Source organism: Bactrocera oleae, chromosome 4, assembly GCF_042242935.1.
Source record: "Bactrocera oleae isolate idBacOlea1 chromosome 4, idBacOlea1, whole genome shotgun sequence".
NCBI lineage: Eukaryota > Metazoa > Arthropoda > Insecta > Diptera > Tephritidae > Bactrocera > Bactrocera oleae.
Window position 1 is genome coordinate 34919880 of NC_091538.1, and position 22285 is coordinate 34942164.

Genomic DNA, 22285 nt, shown 5'->3' on the forward strand with positions numbered 1-22285 from the left:
AACCACACTTTTTGCTTTTTGCGAGAAGCAAGTTGAACGATCGCAAGCAAGATGGGGTCAGGGGCGCACTGCCACATAATTATTTCAGATATATATTTTATTTATCGAATTTATTTTAAAAACGATTATAGGTATGAATTTATTTGTATTTATATTTTTACGTATCTATTAATTATATTACGTCAATAAGTCATTAATGCAATCTCAAGATATGGGTTTTCACCTAAAAGTGGGCTGTGCCACGCCCACTGACTAATTTTGAACGCGGTTCCTATAAAGCCAATTTATACCATCTCAGAGATAAAATTTAATGTCTCTGGCGTGTTTAGTGCTTGATTTATCGCGCTTTTAGTAGTTTTTAACAGTACCGTTATATGGGGAGTGGGCGGAGTTGCCACCCGATTTCAACTATTTTCACAACGTCAATAGAAGTGCTAAAAATATTTGCTTCCAGTGAATTTTGTTATTATAGCATTAGCGGTTTAGGAGATATGCACATTAAACCTATTAGAGGCGGGACCACGCCCACTTTTAAAAAAAAAATTTTAACAGCAGATGCCCCTCCCTAATGTGATCCTGTGTACCAAATAACAGTCTTGTATCTTATTGCGGAGCTTAGTTATGGCAAGTTATTTGTTTTTGATTAATGGCGTTTTGTGGGCGTGGCAGTGGTCCGATTACGCCCATCTGCAATACCAACCGTCTCACGGTACCATGAAACATGTCTACCAAGTTTCATAAAGATATCTCAATTTTTACTCAAGTTAGAGCTTGCACGGACGGACGGACAGACGGACAGACGGACAGACGGACGGACAGACGGACGGACGGACAGACAGTCACCCGGATTTCAACTCGTCTCTTCATCCTGATCATTTATATATATATAACCCTATATCTAACTCGATTAATTTTAGGTGATACAAACAACCGTTAGGTGAACAAAACTATTATACTCTGTAGCAACAGGTTGCGAGAGTATAAAAAGGACTATATAAAATATGATAGGATTTGAACTTTGGCAAAATATTTCACGTTGCAATAAAGAAGTCTGCTATACAAGCAGCACCACAGACGATATTCAAGTTAATTTGTCTAATCTGTGAACTCAAACAGCTATTATTGTTTACTTGCTTCAATGTTCATATGTCTATATGTGAATATTCTTGAAATTGCCTTCCTTCATTCGCATGCCCAAATATATTTGCATATATGTACACATATGTACATATGTATGTCCCTCAATATGTCTTTCGCAAAAAATCAAACATTCGCCCAAGTGACAAAAAAACGTAGACGCACCATCATCGGCCAATAATATTCAAGCGAACTCGCGGCTTATTTTCTAAGTATTTCATATTACAACAACAACAAATTCATTCATAAGGAACGTGCGTCTGCTTCAAAGCAAAGTGCGCTCGTTCATAACTCTGCGCCGTGCTATTTTTTCTGTGCGCCTGGTAAACCACATTTGGTTTTCATATAGAATTCCTACCGCAAATGCACGAAAATAAAAATGAATGAAATTGAATTTGAATGTCTTCAGTAAAATTGAAGAATCAGCAAAATTTCAATTTTACAATTTGTATCACTGAAAATCTTACCATCCCCTTCGCGTTTGTATGTTGCCCACAAGCTGCTTCCTCACAACATTTGCTAAAAATCAGAAATTGAAGAATTTGTCTGATGTTCTTTTCAGAAAGGAGAATTGGCAACATGACCTATTAGCGAGTTTAAATAATATTTATATTTTTATAGTGCATAATAACTATATATGGCATTAAATTAAAAAGTTTATATAAAATTGACATGTATATGAAATTATTAACTACTTCTATATACTCTAAACACACTGCATATAGTACTTTTATATGTTTACTTATTATCATTATTTCATAGTTTGTCGATTTAGCCCATTTTATCTAAATACGACGCTATGAAAATGCAGCCCAATCGATAATCGCAATATTTCAAAAGAGCATAAGTCAACTTTCAATAGCAAACCACTGCAAGAAGGACAAACGAGACAACATAGCCGATCGACATTGTCGCAAAATTGTCGATTGAAACAAATTTTGTCAACTCCGCGACGATTCACACAATTTGGTGTCAATATGTATGCGAGCTCCTATATGTATGTATGTATGTATATACATTTGTATGTTTGTGGGAAAAGTCGTAATTTGGTTTTTTTCAGCAACACAATGTCTGCGCGAACTCGCCGTTATTTCGTTGGCTTGCCACCATACACAGAGGCGTGCTAACTTAGGACTCTTAGTATATTATTATGTTGCTTAATTTGTATTGAAAAATACTGATGCATTTATGAATTATTTTCGTACTATAATATATATTATATATATATATATAAATACACATATATTCATACCTATAATCGTTTTTAAACTAAATTCGATAAATAAAATATATATCTGAAATAATTATGTGGCAGTGCGCCCCAATCCCTCCTTGCCTGCGATCGTTCAACTCGCAAAAAGCAAAAAGTGTCGACAAAAGTCATTGCTTGTGCGGGACAAGAAGAAGCAAGCATCAGCGTACGTGTATTTAAGAATGTATGTGTGATTATCACATTTGTGTAAATACGCATAATAAGGAAATATTCAATAAACCTAAACATATGAACATATTTTCCTGATATATTTAAATTATCTCAGGAAGTAAAATATGCTATTAACGAAATTGAATTATGATATGCTTAGACTCCAATTAATAAAATAAAAAAATTAAATAAAATTTCAGTTTTAGGATTCGAACGTATAGGCTCGTATTCGGATTGTGCTTAACCCCTTCCCGCTTACGACCTAAACCACCTTAAAAGTGGAAACGCGGCCGCTTAGCCACCGTTTTATTGTCATCCTTTGTTTAATAAGCAATTACTCACGCAACGCACATACATAAGTTGGAAAAATTGCCTATTAAATATATATTTTATTATGAATTCTGGGGTTTTCACCGGTAATACAGATTTTTAATTCAGAAGGCTTTTCATAATTATAAATTTGTTATATCATAGAAATTGAAAACATAAATCTAAATAGGTATGCTCAACGATTTTTCATTTAGGAATATTCGTTGTGTCTATTTATAGCATTTCGCACATTGTGTGGTGTATTTTTCTTTTTCGAAGTTATATTTTTCGATGTTCCTTCATGTGGAATTACAAATTAGTACTCAAAAAGTTTTCATTTAACATTTGCTCCTTCTCTATTCATCAACATTCTCTGGCATAAGTCAACTTTTAATAGCAAACCACTGCAAGAAGGACAAACGAGACAACATAGCCGATCGACATTGTCGCAAAATTGTCGATTGAAACAAATTTTGTCAACTCCGCGACGATTCACACAATTTGGTGTCAATATGTATGCGAGCTCCTATATGTATGTATGTATGTATATACATTTGTATGTTTGTGGGCAAAGTCGTAATTTGGTTTTTTTCAACAACACAATGTCTGCGCGAACTCGCCGTTATTTCGTTGGCTTGCCACCATACACAGAGGCGTGTCAAGTGAGGGCTCATAATATATTAATATGTTGATTAATGAGTATTGAAAAATACTGATGCATTTATAAATTATTTTCGTAATATAATATATATTATATATATATATAAATACACATATATTCATACCTATAATCGTTTTTAAACTAAATTCGATAAATAAAATATATATCTGAAATAATTATGTGGCAGTGCGCCCCAATCCCTCCTTGCCTGCGATCGTTCAACTCGCAAAAAGCAAAAAGTGTGGACAAAAGTCATTGCTTGTGCGGGGCAAGAAGAAGCAAGCATCAGCGTACGTGTACTTATGAATGTAAGGAAATATTCAATTAACCTAAACATATGAACATATTTTCCTGAAATATTTTAATTATAAAATGATATGCTTAGACTCCAATTAATAAAATAAAAAAATTAAATAAAATTTAAATTTTATGTATTTTACGATTCGAACGTATACTTAACTCCTTCACGCCTACGACCTAAGCCACTATATAAATGGAAACGCTGCTGCTTAGCCACTGTTTTATTGTTATCTTTTGTTCAATAAGCAATTACTCACTCAACGCACATATATAAGTTGGAAAAATTGCCTATTAAATGTTTATTTTATTATGAATTCTGGGGTTTTTACCGATAATACAGATTTTTAATTCAGAAGGCTTTTCATGATTATAAATTTGTCATATCATAGAAATTGAAAACATAAATCTAAATAGGTATGCGCAACGATTTTTCATATAGGAATATTCGTTGTGTCTATTTATAGCATTTCGCATATTGTGTGGTGTATTTTTCTTTTTTGAAGTTATATTTTTCGATGTTCCCTCATGTGGAATTAAAAATTAGTACTCAAAAAGATTTCATTTAACATTTGCTCCTTCTCTATTAATTTACATTCTCTGGTATAATGGTCGCTTGGTCGGCTAACAGAGCTGAAAAATTGAGATCAAGGAGTTCATCATTCTCTGTAGTAATATTCTGTTATTTAACAGTAATGAGAATTTATAACAACGTTCTCTGACAAAATACGTATCTCCCAACATAAAGAGAAAAATTAAATACTTTGAACAAAATATACAAACGCCACTTCACATATGCATCATTAGTTTTTGCCATATAAACGTTTATAATGAAAAATTGATAAAATGTGATTTTTGGCACAAATGCTATATTGATAAAATGTGAAAATTAAAAGAAAAAAAATCAAGTTTTACGTGTATTTTACATGGGAAATCTTTACAGGCCTTGGTCTAGTACTTAATATTAAAATTAAAGTCCCAAATTTTTAGGGAATTTTTTTTATGGTATATCCAACAAACTTTCACCATGGGATTGAAAAAAAAAATATAGTTAAAAAAAAGCAGTCTAATGTACATACATAAATTATTAATTCTGCAATAATTGAAATTAGAAAATTATGAAAATAGAAAATATCATTTTTTGCATAATCTTTCACATATTATCAATGTAGTATTTGTGCAAAAAAATCATATTTTATCAATTTTTCATCAGAAACGTTTATATGGCAAAAAATAATCATGCAACTTATTTTTTAGCCCGGCCGCGAAATGTTTTTAAAAAGAAAACAAATTAAGCCGTTACTTCAACTTTATTCAGCCATGCTTACAGAACCGCCTTCTTACAGAAAAAGCCTCCTCTTATTTTACACTTAAGCCTATTTATACTATTTATTATTGTTTATTTAATATCTTTTTCCTTGAGTCTATTGGATTGCGATTTAGTTATTATTAAGAATTTTATACCGAAATCTGTTTACAAATAGTGATTGGCGATATTTTGTTATTGCTTAGAGTTACTTTTCAATTAAACTATTATGTTTACTTTACAGTTAAGTGCTATGTGTGAGCGGTGGCGTTAACTTCCCCTCCTTTAAGTCGAAGCGTCCCGCCTTCGAATATAATGCTGTTAAGTGGTTGATTTGATTTGACAACCTCAATAAATTTTCTTCTTTTTTTTAGAATTTTTTAATTGAATTTGAGAAGTAATGTATATAAAAAATTTATAAACAAAATAAACCAATAATGTCATTAACGCTATAATAGTAATTGACCACCAAATGGGATTATTGTTTATTTCTTGTTTTAATGGTGTAAGTATATTGAAGTTGTTTAATCTCAAATCAACATTTTTGTTTCAATATATTCTTTTATAAAAAATGTTTTAAATTTTCCTTCTTTTAAATGATTAATGATTTTTCCTGTTGGGTTTTCATATATTTTACTATCAATTGTTACATTATCTTGAAAAGTTACCAAATAAACTCCGTTTATTATGTGATTATTAATTTTATGTTTTCCAAATACTACTATCGCTCCATCTTTCATAATTTTTATAGACTCATTTTTTTCATTAATTTTTGTACAATTAGCATGCTTATTATTTAACATATCAGACAAACATGTATTATTTGCTTTTATCATACAAAATGCATTATTCAAATCATTTTTACAAAATTTTACGGAATAAAATTTATCTTGACATTTTATTATTTCATTTTCAATAAATAATTTTCCATCGCTTTGTGCGACAGCTATTGCTTTAAATAATTTACATATGTTTTTTACTTTTGGATATTTAATGTAAATAACTATTAAATTGTTTTTTGTGTAATTTTGATATCTGATACATCCATAAGATCTGATATTGATACATTAATTTTTTCTTCGTTTATTATTTCCTTTATTTCAGCCATATCTAAAATTAATGGATTTAATATCCCTACTTTTGACAATGCAATTGTTTCTACTGTGTTTTCAAGTTCATTTATTATTAGTTTATTCCTTTGTCTTAAAACAGTTTTTTCATTAGAGCTACCTTGTAATTGTTTTAATATTTGAGTTAATTCCGTAATGGTCTTAAATAACAGTGAATTAGTTGTAAATTGTTTATTATTATTTTCTATTAAATCATTTACTTTATTTGTTATTTGCATAAAATCATCATGGTCAGGTGTACCTGTAATTCATTTCCAAACTGTCCCAAGCTCATTAATACCTCTGTTTGATCTATTATCAATTTTTAATTTTTTTTAATAACGTTTCTATCATTTTTATTTCAAAATCCATATTCAAATCTTCAAATAATACTATTTTCTCATCGATTCTATAGTTTTTTATAATATTCTCAAATAGCGATAAATTAGTCAAATGATGCAGTGATCCAAAATTTTCAAAAATTGCTGCACTTTCCTCCTCTATTAGTATATAGTGTTCCCTTGTATAATCAGTTATATCTGTTTAAGATTTATTTTCTATTTTTATTTTATATCACACGATGCACCCTGTGCAAAGTGTTTCTCTATTTCTTATCATTCCGTACTTCAATTATTCGCTTTAACTATTGTACTATTCTTGTAAGTTCCTTCTTCTCCTTTGGATCGCCGCAATAAACGGACGTGTTTTAAGTTTAGCTCTGGCTTTTATTGAACATAATTTTTGGTGCCTCCTGTGAGGACTAAGAACATTGCTAACTTTGAGAGTTTTAATTGGTGATTCTCATAAGTAAATTGTCTCGACGCTATCGTAAAGGATTAAGGCGATATTTGTGGATAAAGTTCAGTTTCTGCAGTACCACTGTAAAGCATAACCGCACTTTACATGTACATAAATTGGAAATGGCAGAAATAAATCTTCGCCAATTTCATGCATCTGCAATTTCTCGCACGTTGGATCAGGTGCGCAAGGCGCACGCAGGTGAATTAGATGCATCCAAGGCTGAGCAACTTTTGAATTCGGCGAGATCACATTACGACCGCATGCTCGTAAATCACGAGGCACTCCTCATTTTTGCGAAAGACGAGGAGTTGGAAGTACATTCAGCATGGTGGGACGTCACCGAAGAAGTGTACAACGACCTATGTTCCAGTCTTATACGCTTACGTTCGACGAAAGGTGACGAGTCACACACTCCCAGGGAGGGCAATATAGACTCGTCGGTCGAGTTAAAGTTGGAGCCGTTACATATTCCATCATTTGATGGTGAGTTACATAATTGGTTGGCATTTAAGGACGCGTTCGAGACTTTAGTACACAACCGGGAATTACCCACTGCATACAAACTTGGTAAGTTGCGTCAAGCTGTTCCTTGCTCATCAGTGCCGTTGGTTGGTGGTGTTTATTCTGGAGGTTACGAAGAACTGTGGGCAGCTTTGAAAAAACGGTATGATAACCCCAAGCAGTTGGCAGAAATTCACGTTGCGCGTTTCCTAAACCTTCCGTCGGCGTCAGAGGAGTCAGCGCAATCATTGCTGAATATTGTGGATGTTGTAAGCGATTCTCTGCGTTCATTAGCTGTTATGAATTTGCCAGTTCAAGAGTGGGATGCATTAACTGTACCTATCGTCGTATCAAAGCTCCCTCCTACAACAAGGCGCGAATGGTGCATGCACTGCTCTCCAACGGAGTTGTCCAGCTTATCGGATTTATTGAAATTCTTGGAGAAAAGGGCTCAAAGTCTGTCAACGGAGCTTGTTTGGGTCGCAGATGGTCCCGACACAGTATCCGGCCGTCCATATCAGCGCTTATCAACCACGCGCACCGTCAAATGCAACCATTCAATGGAAGAATCAAAGTGTCAGTATTGTCAATGCCCTCATAAGGTTACGCGTTGTCCAACCTTATTGGACTTACCACCAGAGAAACGTTTCGATGTCCTCAGGAAATCAGGCTTATGCTTTAACTGCTTAAGGTCAGGGCATATGTCTAAACAGTGTCCCTCTGGAGGATGTCGCCAATGTGGCCGCAGGCACAATACCATTTTTTGTCGAGAATCACAGCACTCTGCTTCGCTTTCCGCCACGAGGAGAGTGGTAACTACTACCAGTACTAAATCGCAGCCCTGTCAACCGTTAGTACCGGCTCAAACCACGTTATGACACCACGACTCTGTAATCGGATGCCATGCTCGGGGTGACCAGATCGTACTTCTGGCTACAGCGTGTGCGTATGTTTCTGGAGACAACTCGGAGGAGCGACTGGCGAGGATTTTATGTGATCCTGGATCACAAGTAAGTTTTATTACAGAACGCTTTGCTAATGCTTTGAATCTCCATAGAAGTAGCTATGATGTAGCGGTCGAGGGTATTGGTGCATTATCCTGTACACGCACCAAGGGCGTCGTGGCAATAACACTCAAGTCAACGGACTTGCAATTCTCAGTGGCAATCCATGCCTTGGTCATTAAATCTATTACCTCGGTGCTTCCAACAGCACAAATCTTTGGAAATCAGTATAAACACTTGGCTGGTCTGCAAATGGCAGACCCGCATTTTGGTACTCCAGGAAATATTGATCTTCTGCTAGGAGCTGACGTTTGGGGTCTCATTTTGAAGGGAGATACTATCAAGGGTGGTCCTAACGAACCACATGCTCAACGTACGAGTTTGGGTTGGGTTATTTTTGGGCCTGCATCAACATCTTCAGTAAATAAGTCAGGTTTGCGCTCATATAGCGCTCAAATTTTGGAAGAGTCTCGTTTGGACGAGATTGTAAGCAGCTTTTGGAAGCTCGACGAAGGGTCTTATGCCGACGAGATTATTGATGATGAATGCGAGCGAATATTCTCAATGACTCACTCACGAACATCAGAAGGGCGTTACATGGTGCGCTTACTAATGCAAGCTAACGCATCACCCCTAGGCGACTCTTATGGCAGTGCCTTAAGACAATTCTATCGTATGGAGCGTCGACTGGCCTCCGATGCACTATTACGTAACAAATATATTGCTTTCATGAAAGAGTATATCGACCTAGGGCACATGGAAGCCTTAGGTACATACAGTGATTCCCGTCGTATATATCACATTCCGCATCATGCCGTACTAGACAAGTTTCGTGTCGTTTTTAATGCTTCATCACCAACGTCAAATGGTGTTTCTCTTAATGATATACAACGTGTGGGTCCAACCATTCAGAATTCGTTGAACGATATCCTTTACCGTTTCCGAAGGTACGCAATTGCTCTCACAGCCGATGTGAAGAAGATGTTTCGCCAGGTTTTAGTAGCACCAGAGGATCGAGATCTCCAGCGTATCTTATGGCGCGAATCCCCGAACGAGGATATTAAAATATATCAGCTTACGACGGTGACTTATGGCATGGCATGTAGCCCTTACAATGCAGTTCGAGCGCTGCAGCAATGTGTTATCGATAATTATGGAGTGGTGAGCAACCATAAGCAAGCTGAGTCGGCGCGCACTGCCATTCTCTCTACGAGCTGTACTGACGTTAATGAAACGGTTACCTTAGCCCAAAATGTATCCATGATTTTGACGGCTGGTTGTTTTAGGTTACGGAAGTGGAACTCAAATAGAGCCGCCGTTCTAGCGAAAATTGGCGAATCATCTTCTATACATGAATGCAATATTCACGTCCCTATAGCTACGGTGTTAGGATTGCGTTGGGACCCGGTAAGTGATGAGTTGTTGTTTAATGTATCACTGAAACACTATGATGAATTGCCAACGAAGCGACGAGTTCTCAGTGACGTAGCCCAACTGTATGACCCCACTGGATTTCTGGCACCAGTCATTATATCGGGCAAAGTTTTTATACAGACTCTTTGGTCTGCGGGTATATCTTGGGATACCCCACTACCGAAAGATCTGTGCAATATCTGGTCTAAATTTCGGGATGATTTATGTACTCTCGCCAAGGTTTGGGCTTGGGATGAATGCAACTCGTCGCAGTACGCTCTATGGTTTTGGTGATGCCAGTCAGAAGGCCTACGCTGCGGTCGTTTACGCACACACAATCGACAGTGATGGCAATGTTAAGGTATCATTGCTCACCGCACGTACTAAGGTTGCGCCGCTGAAAGGCGCCACCATCCCTCGACTCGAACTATGTGGAGCTCTCCTATTAGCTAAGACGATTGATAATGTTCGCAGAGCTCTTAGTTTGGTAGATACCTCTGTACACTTACTGACGGACTCTAGTATTGTATTGTGCTGGCTACGCAAACAGCCAATGTTATTAAAACCATATGTTGCCAACCGGGTTCAGCAAATACAAGAATTGACCGCTCTAGATTGTTGGCATTATGTACCTTCTGAACAGAATCCAGCAGATTGCGCGAGCCGTGGTGTGACTCCATCAGAGTTGCTGAGCCACCATTTATGGTGGACGGGTCCAGATTGGTTACGTCAGAAGGCAACTCCGTGTAACCAGTTACCGGAGTTACAAGCAGACGAAGTTGTAAAGGTGCGGATTGAAGAGAGGGCCAGAGTTTTAACCTTCGCATCTTCAATTCGGTTGCAGCTCACCACCCGACGTTTCGATGGACAACATATTCCATTAACACAGCGGTTTAGTTCGATCAAACGACTAATTAGAACTACAGCTATAATACTTCGCTGGTTACCAAAGCATCGCCGTCTTCGCCAACATCGTGTGGCAACTCCAGAGATGGATACCGCGCTTGAATTGCTCATTCGTATTGATCAAACGTCCGCGTTTCCGCAAGACTTACATTGCTTACGTGAAGGCACAAATTTATCAAGCTCTAGCCCACTACTACCATTTAACCCCTACTTGGATGATCATGGTATCATACGGGTAGGCGGTCGCATTAATGGGTCATCATTGCTCGAAGAACAGCGTCATCCAACTATACTTCCAAAGGTTAGCGATTTAGTTAGGCTGCTGGTACACCAAACTCATATCGACACCCTTCACGGCGGTACACAGCTAATGCTACATACTCTACGCTACCGCTACTGGATCCTTAATGCAAGGCAAGTTGTACGCAGTTCAATACATAAATGTGTGATTTACAGACGACACCGTGGAGTTACCATTACCCAACAGATGGCCTCATTACCACGACATCGGGTCTGCGTATCTCGGCCATTTCTGGTGTCAGGTGTCGACTATTGCGGTCCTTTTTCACTGCGCATTGGCACTAAAAGATCTCGCAGTAGAGTGAAAACTTATCTATCAGTTTTCGTATGTATGGCTACCAAAGCTGTGCACATCGAGTTAGTGGATGACTTGTCATCAATGGCGTTTATCGACGCTTTCACGCGTTTCGTTAGTCGACGCGGCCTGTGTCGCGACTTATACAGTGATAACGCTACAACTTTTGTAGGAGCCAATCGGGTAATGAGGGAAGATCTAGCTGCTTGGCACAATGAACAGAATCAGCAATATCTTGCCAACATTGGGACGAGTTGGCACTTTATAACACCTAGTGCTCCCCATCAAGGTGGATTGTGGGAGGCTGCTGTGAAGTCCGCGAAACGACATCTGGTACGGGTAATAGGTAACCAGGCGATGTGGCATTCGCAATTACAGACGCTGGCGGCACGAATTGAGGCCTGTTTGAATTCGCGTTCACTTATACCGCTGACGGATGATCCTGAAGACAAATATGCGCTAACACCTGGAGACTTTCTCATTGGCGCTCCTCTTATCGCAGTGCCAGAACCTACCGTAGCGGAAATACCTGTTAACCAACTAAAGCACTGGCAGTGGTTACGACGAATACATCAACAGTTCTGGCATCGGTGGAGTGAAGAGTATTTGGCAACCCTGCAAACACGAAGTAAGTGGCGGAGGCGTACCGAAAATATTCATGTTGGAGACATTGTCCTAGTCAGACATGAAAATCTTCCCCCAACACATTGGCGACTGGGTCGCATAACAGAGGTTCATCCGGGCAGGGATGGCCTGGTACGCAACGCAACATTGGTTACCTCTTATGGAGTGTGCACCCGAGCAGTGCAGAAACTGTGCTTACTCTTACAACCCGAGGATTTCGAAGCAGTAGCTTCGACCGGGCAGGATGTTTAAGATTTATTTTCTATTTTTATTTTATATCACACGATGCACCCTGTGCAAAGTGTTTCTCTATTTCTTATCATTCCGTACTTCAATTATTCGCTTTAACTATTGTACTATTCTTGTAAGTTCCTTCTTCTCCTTTGGATCGCCGCAATAAACGGACGTGTTTTAAGTTTAGCTCTGCCTTTTATTGAACAATATCCGATGTGATAATTGTAGCATACAACATCAACAATAAAATTTGTTTATGTGTCCCCATTGTTTCTATAAAATTATAAAATTACACTTTAATATTATCCTTATGAATAATTCTGTTTCTGCTTTGTATTTTAACCCTATTTCCTAAATCCTCTATTACTATTTGTTTTTTATATTTGGGCTTTAATTTATATCTTTCCCCATATGTTTTTTCATATATAACTTCCCCTCTATGATAACTTTTTTGAATCCGTTTTTTATTATGGTACTTCAACATTTTTTCCTGAGCATTTTTTAATATTTCTCTCATATTTCCATGTTCTTCTTTGTTAAATAAAACATTACCGAGTGTACTGTTCTGTTATACTGCTGAACTGCCCTCATAATTGATTCGTAATCACTTATCAAATTATGTTCTTTCTTCAAACATCGAGAAATCTCCACCAGTGTCGAATGAACCCTTTCTACTTGTCCATTGCTAGTACTGTGACGTGGTGTACAATAATAAATTTGTATATTAAATCTTTCCATTAAAGACTTGAACTGTATCGTTCTAAACCCCGGTTCGTTATCTATAACTATACTTTTAACATCCGGAAATGTCTGCAAAAGTTCCAAAACCTTATCTTCTACATTTAGTTTATCTTCAATACACTTGATAACCAAATATTTGGAATAAGAATCCAAACACGTAATAAACTTTAATTTTTGTGCAAAAAATATATCAATATGGAGTTGTTCTCCTTCTTTTTCTGGTATTGGTGCTTCACCTATTGGAATCAATTTCGGATGCCTTTCATACTTATTACTATTACATATATTACAATTTCTCGCATATTGCTTCAATTGTTTTACCATTAACGGCCAATAATATTCTTGCTTAATTTGAGCCAAATTTTCTCTATAATTTCTATGTGCTCTATTATGCGTTTGCTCAATAATTGCCCCCTGATCCTCTCTATTAGCCACATCATTAGCGAATAACTTTGTATACAAAAATTTTATCGCTGGAAATGCTTCCCTTAACACATTTTTTATTTCATAAAGCACTTGAGGTGTGCAGTGTATTCCCGTAACTATTTTTGGATTTATATATTCTTTCAAAACACCAATTATATTTTGTGGTATGTCGTACTCGATTAAAAATCGCTTATTATTAAAATAAGAAATCGTCTCCAAGATTATTGATCGTTAATCAATATTTGCTGTTTAAAATGATTTAATGGTTTCTTTGTTTCGTGAATGTGATACCAGAGAATGTTGATGAATAGAGAAGGAGCGAATGTTAGCTGTTCTAAAATGTTAATTACGATGAAGGAACATCGAAAACGCGCAAGTTCGAAAATAAAATTTCACCACAACTATCAGGGTACGCAACGAACTACCCCACTCTATAAGCAAAATGTATATACATACATATGCACAGATGTTAATTGGTATGCGCATAAACAAAAATTGAAATAATAAAAACGAAAGTAATTGACTTCCGACAAGAAAATATAAATAATGAGGGAAATAATATGAAAATAGAATTAAAATATCATTTCATAAAAAGGGGTTATAAAAATAAAAAAGGACTATATAAAATATGATAGGATTTGAACTTTGGCAAAATATTTCACGTTGCAATAAAGAAGTCTGCTATACAAGCAGCACCACAGACGATATTCAAGTTAATTTGTCTAATCTGTGAACTCAAACAGCTATTATAGTTTACTTGCTTCAATGTTCATATGTCTATATGTGAATATTCTTGAAATTGCCTTCCTTCATTCGCATGCCCAAATATATTTGCATATATGTACACATATGTACATATGTATGTCCCTCAATATGTCTTTCGCAAAAAATCAAACATTCGCCCAAGTGACAAAAAAACGTAGACGCACCATCATCGGCCAATAATATTCAAGCGAACTCGCGGCTTATTTTCTAAGTATTTCAAATTACAACGACAACAAATTCATTCATAAGGAACGTGCGTCTGCTTCAAAGCAAAGTGCGCTCGTTCATAACTCTGCGCCGCGCTATTTTTTCTGTGCGCCTGGTAAACCACATCTGGTTTTCATATAGAATTCCTACCGCAAATGCACGAAAATAAAAATGAATGAAATTGAATTTGAATGTCTTCAGTAAAATTGAAGAATCAGCAAAATTTCAATTTTACAATTTGTATCACTGAAAATCCTACCATCCCCCTCGCGTTTGTATGTTGCCCACAAGCTGCTTCCTCACAACATTTGCTAAAAATCAGAAATTGAAGAATTTGTCTGGTGTTCCCTTCAGAAAGGAGAATTGGCAACATGACCTCTTAGTGATTTGAAATATTGTTTTAATTTTTTTCATATTATGCACTATTTTATAAAATTTACATAAAATTGCCATTCATATGAAATTATTAACTACTTCTATATACTCTAAACACACTGCATATAGTACTTTTATATGTTTACTTATTATCATTATTTCATAGTTTGTCGATTTAGCCCATTTTATCTAAATACGACGCTATGAAAATGCAGCCCAATCGGTAATCGCAATATTTCAAAAGAGCATAAGTCAACTTTCAATAGCAAACCACTGCAAGAAGGACAAACGAGACAACATAGCCGATCGACATTGTCGCAAAATTGTCGATTGAAACAAATTTTGTCAACTCCGCGACGATTCACACAATTTGGTGTCAATATGTATGCGAGCTCCTATATGTATGTATGTATGTATATACATTTGTATGTTTGTGGGAAAAGTCGTAATTTGGTTTTTTTCAACAACACAATGTCTGCGCGAACTCGCCGTTATTTCGTTGGCTTGCCACCATACACAGAGGCGTGCTAACTTAGGACTCTTAGTATATTATTATGTTGCTTAATTTGTATTGAAAAATACTGATGCATTTATGAATTATTTTCGTACTATAATATATATTATATATATATATATAAATACACATATATTCATACCTATAATCGTTTTTAAACTAAATTCGATAAATAAAATATATATCTGAAATAATTATGTGGCAGTGCGCCCCAAACCCTCCTTGCCTGCGATCGTTCAACTCGCAAAAAGCAAAAAGTGTCGACAAAAGTCATTGCTTGTGCGGGACAAGAAGAAGCAAGCATCAGCGTACGTGTATTTAAGAATGTATGTGTGATTATCACATTTGTGTAAATACGCATAATAAGGAAATATTCAATAAACCTAAACATATGAACATATTTTCCTGATATATTTAAATTATCTCAGGAAGTAAAATATGCTATTAACGAAATTGAATTATGATATGCTTAGACTCCAATTAATAAAATAAAAAAATTAAATAAAATTTCAGTTTTAGGATTCGAACGTATAGGCTCGTATTCGGATTGTGCTTAACCCCTTACCTCTTACGACCTCAACCACCTTAAAAGTGGAAACGCGGCCGCTTAGCCACCGTTTTATTGTTATCCTTTGTTTAATAAGCAATTACTCACGCAACGCACATACATAAGTTGGAAAAATTGCCTATTAAATGTTTATTTTATTATGAATTCTGGGGTTTTCACCGGTAATACAGATTTTTAATTCAGAAGGCTTTTCATAATTATAAATTTGTTATATCATAGAAATTGAAAACATAAATCTAAATAGGTATGCTCAACGATTTTTCATATAGGAATATTCGTTGTGTCTATTAATAGCATTTCGCATATTGTGTGATGTATTTTTCTTTTTCGAAGTTATATTTTTCGATGTTCCCTCATGTGGAATTACAAATTAGTACTCAAAAAGTTTTCAGTTAACATTTGCTCCTTCTCTATTCATTTACTTTCTCTGGTGATACTCATCACTACTTTCTGGTGAATGTTGAGTATTCGTTACTGAATCACTTGAACGATCTGACTCCTCAGAGCTAGTTATGTTATTTAGTATCTGTGCCCACACTATGGCAAATAATTCCTTTTCATTTGTTGCTAAATTCATTTCTGTAGAATTTAATGTTTTTGATATATATATAATGGGCTTACCCTCCTGTGATAACACAGCTCCCAAAGCCACATTCGACACATCAGTAGTTAGAACGAACTTCATATTATAACTAGGTTGCGTTAATTGCACCTGTTGAGACAATAAATTTTTCAATCTTTCACAAGCAGTAATGCCACTCTGATCAAGCTCAACAATTTTCTTCTTTGACAAGTATTGAGAAATATTTCCATTTTCTCCCTGTAAATATTAAGTTAATGGCTTCGATATTGCCGCATAATTTTCTATAAATTTCCTATAGTACCCAGTTAATCCCAAAAATCCTCTGAACTGTCGTAATGTCCTTGGTACTGGGTAATTCTGAATAGTTTCAATTTTTTTTTGGATCTGTTTTAATAATATCCTTAGCTACTACATATCCTAAAAATTCAACCTCCTCTTGATAAAACTTTGATTTTTCAGACGATGTTTTCATGTTTGCTCCCCTTAACATTTCAATTATGAAATTCAAATGTTTTTTGTGTTCTTTTAAACTTTTTGAAAAAATTATAACGTCATCAATATACACATGACAGAACTTCCCTATATATTCTCTCAACACATTATCCATAGCTCGTTGAAAAATGCTCGGCGCATTCTTCAATCCGAACGGCATTCGTAAAAACTCGTATTTTCCATTATTAACCGAGAATGCCGTTTTTTCTATATCGTTTTCTTTCATTAATATTTGGTAAAATCCAGACTCCAAATCAATTGTGGAAAAGTATTTTGACTTTCCTAAATTTGTCAGTATTACTTCAGGGTTTGGCATCGGTTACCTATCCGATATTGTCTTCTCGTTAATTTTTTTGAAATCGATCACCAATCTCAATTTTGGACTTCTGTCGTCATTCATACCTTTCTTTGGAACTACCCATACTGGAGAGTTGTATGGGCTTTTACTTTCCCTGATTATTCCCTTTTGCAACAAATTTTGAATATCCTCATTAACAAATCTATTCACTGACATTGGATAAGGATATTGCTTTGACCAAATTGGTCTATCCTCAGTTATTCGTATTTCCGCCTTTACATCAGTACGAAAGGGCAGATCTAAGTTTACATTCCTATGTATTTCCAAAATTTCCTCAATTGCTTCATTTTGCAATGTTTTTATCATTTTTCTTTCATCATTCAATGCTGATGATCCTTCGATCTTTGAAACTTGATCGGGGTTGTTAATCAATAATTTATGTAACACATGTCCGCTTTCGGAAACATGCCCAATTTCTTTTTGGTTTATTGTATTCCCAAAATCAGCTTTTAGTAAGCGTTTTGTTTTTTTGTTGCCGGTATTATCGTCGGCGGGCGCCTTAAGATTTTTGAATCCCAAGGGGTTTAAAATTTTATTTCTTTTATTTTTATTTTCACATTTTTCTTTTCCGTAGCCGGTATTTACATCGGCAGGCGCCTTAAAATTTTCGAGTCCCAAGGGGTTTAAATTGTTTTTAATATTTTTTATTTTAAATTTTTGTTTTGATAAGCCGGTATTATCATCGACAGGCGCCTTAGGATTTTCGAATCCCAAGGGGTTTAAATTGTTTAAATCATCTAGAAAATGTATTTTTTCTATTTGGCTATCACCATATATCAATACTCGATTTGGAATATCAATATTGGCTCTGATTTTATTTAAGAAATTTATTCCAATTAAGAGATCACTCTCTAAATTATCAATTTCATAAAACCGTTCCTGAAACCCAAACAGATTGACGTTGTGGTAATATTGTATGATGGTCAAACCATTAATGGTCCTTACCCTCTTCTTAATTGCTAAAATATTTTTATTAGTATATATTCCCGCCTGTATATATGAACTGGTTGCCCCCGTATCTATTCATATTCTAAATATTTGCCGCGTTTTTTTATCCGATCTAATAATATAGGGCAAATCGAGATTTACTCTAAAAATGATTTTCGCTTAAATTATTAATCCTTTGTACTTTCTGCTGAGGTTGAGAGCTGATTTGAGCACTATCATTTCCCCTTTTTGGTACGTTATTTGGTTGGTAATTTGTCTGATAATTACTTTTATTATTATTATTTAATATTTGTAAAGACTGATCCACGTCCATCGGTTCTGGACGATTTTGTGTAACTTCATTTATCTGTGGCGTCCTTATTGGATACCTTTAACTATTTTGAAAATTGTGAGCCCTCTGATTTCCCTGTGAAGGACCCCTTGAATTTATCATTTGACTATTTCTTGAAAAATGCAAAACAAATTGTGCTCGCATTTGATTTGAATATAATTCTTGCGCCTTAACAAGAGCGTTTGGCAAGTCTTTTGGTGCCAGCGTAAACAGAATTTGATCCAATGGGGTACTAAGTCCCGTTATAAAAGTACATAGGGCTGTATCCCTATTTTAAATATTCAATTCCTTTGTTATGGCAGAATTCGTGCCATGAGTCGTAATTGTTTCGTTAGTTAATAACCTAAATTTTTTTTTTTACCTCGTTATAAAATTCTATTAAGGTCCTGGAACCTTGTCTTAGTATACTCATCTCCTGCTCTATTATATGACAGGGTCTCGGCATATGCGAAGTCCAATCGACTCAAAATAGCATCGAAGTTAAGGACAGTGCCGTGATTTGTCAAGATGTCATTGGCATCCTGCGTTAATTTATTACGCAGTATTGTTAAAGCTGCGAAGTATTTTTTACTCCCCCTGGTATAAAGCGACATAGAGTTATTGGCGGCTTCACGCCAGCTAACGTAATTATTTATTTTTCCCTTAAATTCGGGAAGAGATTTTATGACATCTAAACTCTCATCACAATGAATGGTCGAGTCGATACTCTCAACCGAATATTCAGTTACATTATTATTAGAGCTTAAATTCCTAAGCTGGAGCCTAACTTGCTCCAATTCTGTTCGCAATGAAGCAGTACTAGCTGCTATTAACCTAGACACCACATCCATATTCATCGAATTATTACCGTTATTTGCCAAGGCCATTACGGAAAACTTTTTTGTTACTTCTTCCAGTTTTCTTTTTATTTAAAAACAAATTCTTTTATTTATTTATTATTATTTTTTCCTTGGGCACTTGGAATGATTGTGATTGTCCCTACACTTATCACACCAATATAATCTTTGGTATCCTAACTTAGAGGGACTATTTCCCATTAGTATTTTAAATACATGAACTTATATTTAACTGTATTTATTCCTGGTTGCTGCCTCGTCACTACCACCGTTAATAATAATTTTTTATATCTCCCTGTTGATGCCTGGTCACTACCACCGTTAATAATAATCTGTTATATCTCCCTGTTGATCTCTGGTTACTATCACCGTTAATAATTGTTTGTCTCCTTCACTTTCAAAGTTTTTTTCTTTCTTTTTTTTTATATATTTTTTCTCGTATTATTTTATTCACGATACTTATTTCTTGTAATTAAGCAACTGGAGATTTTTGTCTCCTTTATTTGTTACTCAGTTTTTTCGGTTTTTGTTTTACTTTTCTCGTATTTATTACGATACTTGTTTCTTTATTTTGGACAACTGGAGATTTTTGTCTAATTTTTTAGTTGCCAAAAATTTTTATTTGAGTTCAAGAGATTTTTTTACATCTCCTGGCAGGATCGCCACTTATTTTTTAGCCTGGCCGCGAAATGTTTTTAAAAAGAAAACAAATTTAGCCGTTACTTCAACTTTATTCAGCCATGCTTACAGAACCGCCTTCTTACAGAAAAAGCCTCCTCTTATTTTACACTTAAGCCTATTTATACTATTTATTATTGTTTATTTAATATGAATTTCATCATTTGATGAAATTTTTTAACCTTGAGTCTATTGGATTGCGATTTAGTTATTATTAAGAATTTTATACCGAAATCTGTTTACAAATAGTGATTGGCGATATTTTGTTATTGCTTAGAGTTACTTTTCAATTAAACTATTATGTTTACTTTACAGTTAAGTGCTATGTGTGAGCGGTGGCGTTAACTTGCATATGTGAAGTGGCATTTGTATATTTTGTTCAAAATATTTAATTTTTCTCTTTATGCGTGGGAGATACGTATTTTGTCAGAGAACGTTGTTATAAATTTTCATTTCTGTTAAATAACAGCAAATACTACAGAAAATGGTCAACTCCTTGATCTCAATTTTTCAGCTCTGTTAGCCGACCAATCGAGCATCATACAAAATTCAATTTGCACCTTCTCGTTCTTCTTAGTTCTCTGGGTAACTCTCATCTTTTTACACTTTTCCAAGAAGCAGTCGCCATTTTTAGTAGAGAGAAACACTGAAAGCAAAGCATTCATTGTGGCACACCCTTTGTTTTCTGCTCTTCGTTTTTTCAGTTTGAACTGTCACGCAAAGCAGGGAAAGTTGTATGTGAATGGGCCTTTTCCTTTAAATTTTATGAATATTTTTCATTCTTTGTTTAACCAAGTAGTTTCGTGCTTCCTGGATTATTTTATAAATTGCACGATTAAAACAAATATATTGGATTCTAAAATTCTTCATGTTATTGTCTTTAAGTATCGTAAAAAAAAATGTAATTCATAACACCATAAAGCATTTATAATAACAAAAAAGTTCGTGCAAGACACCTTTCCCTTAACAGCAGGACCGTGCGCAATGTTGTTTTGTTGCTGTCTCGAGAACGATTTTACGATAGAGCGTAAGCATATTGGTGAATTTAGATTGCACAATTGTTTTATGAAATATCGACTACTGATTTAAAACAATACCAGGGAAGTTATTACTTACAGTTTCTATTCGTTTCGTATCGAGTGCGGCGATCCAGCACAGGTTACGAAATTTCACTCGGTAATGCTCGCTCCTTCACGACTACCTCGATTCCAGCTAAGATCTTAAAGTACATATATATATTTTTGTAGAAAAGTTGAAAAAAACATTTCAATTAACTAAAGATTGGATAAGCTGCGAGTGTCAATGAAAAAGTATCTACAGTATATGAACATACATACGTCGGATTGTAATAGTAATATAATATTATATTTATATAAAAACCAATCTCTTATTCATTTTTACATTTTACAGTAGGAAAATATATAATAAACTTGAAATCAATAATATGATCTCTAAAATAAGCGCTTCATGAAAAAAATTCTAAAATTTTAATTTTCACTTTTCAGAAAAGATAAACTTGCACAAATTTTGTTAAGATATACTTAAAGATATAATTCTTATCTGAATATAGACTACTTCTTCAAAGTAATTATTCAAATATTACTACAAAGATATATGTATGTAAGTATGTTGCATATCAATTGCAAAGAGCCTAGTAGTGGGCTGACACGTTGCCTAAAATTTTCAATGAATATCAAATCTTCAAATAATGTATTTTTATAGAGTTAGTTATAGTTATCATTTGGCACACAACCTAACTGAATAATTTACCGAAATCAAAACAATCGTCGTTTAAAGCTTTATGAAATTTTCGAGTAATATACACTTTTTACACTTTAGAAAATCACATATCTCGGGACTAGCTATACCGATTTCAACCAAATTATTACATAACATTCTTACAATGTTCCCATGTTACAGTGCGAAAATGGATGAAATCGGATCACAAGCACGGCTACTTCCCATAACACAATTTTAAATTCCATCTGATTCTTTCACATTCTAGCATACAAATAAAGTACCAATTAATATATCGGGATAGTCCCTCTAAAGCAGGGGTTCCCTTCTTATGAGTATCGCGCCTCCCTACTGCTTAAAATGAATATGCCCCCCCTTAGTCCCAGCAAGTAGCAGCATGTGGGCT

The 22285-nt window shown here is 35.1% G+C and overlaps 1 protein-coding gene across 1 annotated transcript; it reads left to right on the forward strand.

The window, feature by feature from the left end:
- Window positions 1-7162: 7162 nt before the first annotated feature.
- Window positions 7163-12338, forward strand: LOC138857048 (uncharacterized). Its single transcript, XM_070108461.1, has 4 exons — window positions 7163-8235; window positions 8602-9955; window positions 10551-10748; window positions 10806-12338. Exons 1-4 carry the CDS (start codon window positions 7163-7165, stop codon window positions 12336-12338), a joined length of 4158 nt encoding a protein of 1385 aa, XP_069964562.1.
- The last annotated feature ends 9947 nt before the right edge of the window (window positions 12339-22285 follow it).

Coding starts and splice junctions, on each gene's coding strand:
- LOC138857048 (XM_070108461.1), top strand. CDS start 7,163: ATGGCAGAAATAAATCTTCGCCAATTTCATGCATCTGCAATTTCTCGC. Junction 8,236..8,601: donor TTATGCTTTAACTGCTTAAG/GTCAGGGCATAT, acceptor GAATCTCCATAG/AAGTAGCTATGATGTAGCGG. Junction 10,749..10,805: donor AAGCAGACGAAGTTGTAAAG/GTGCGGATTGAA, acceptor ATTCGGTTGCAG/CTCACCACCCGACGTTTCGA.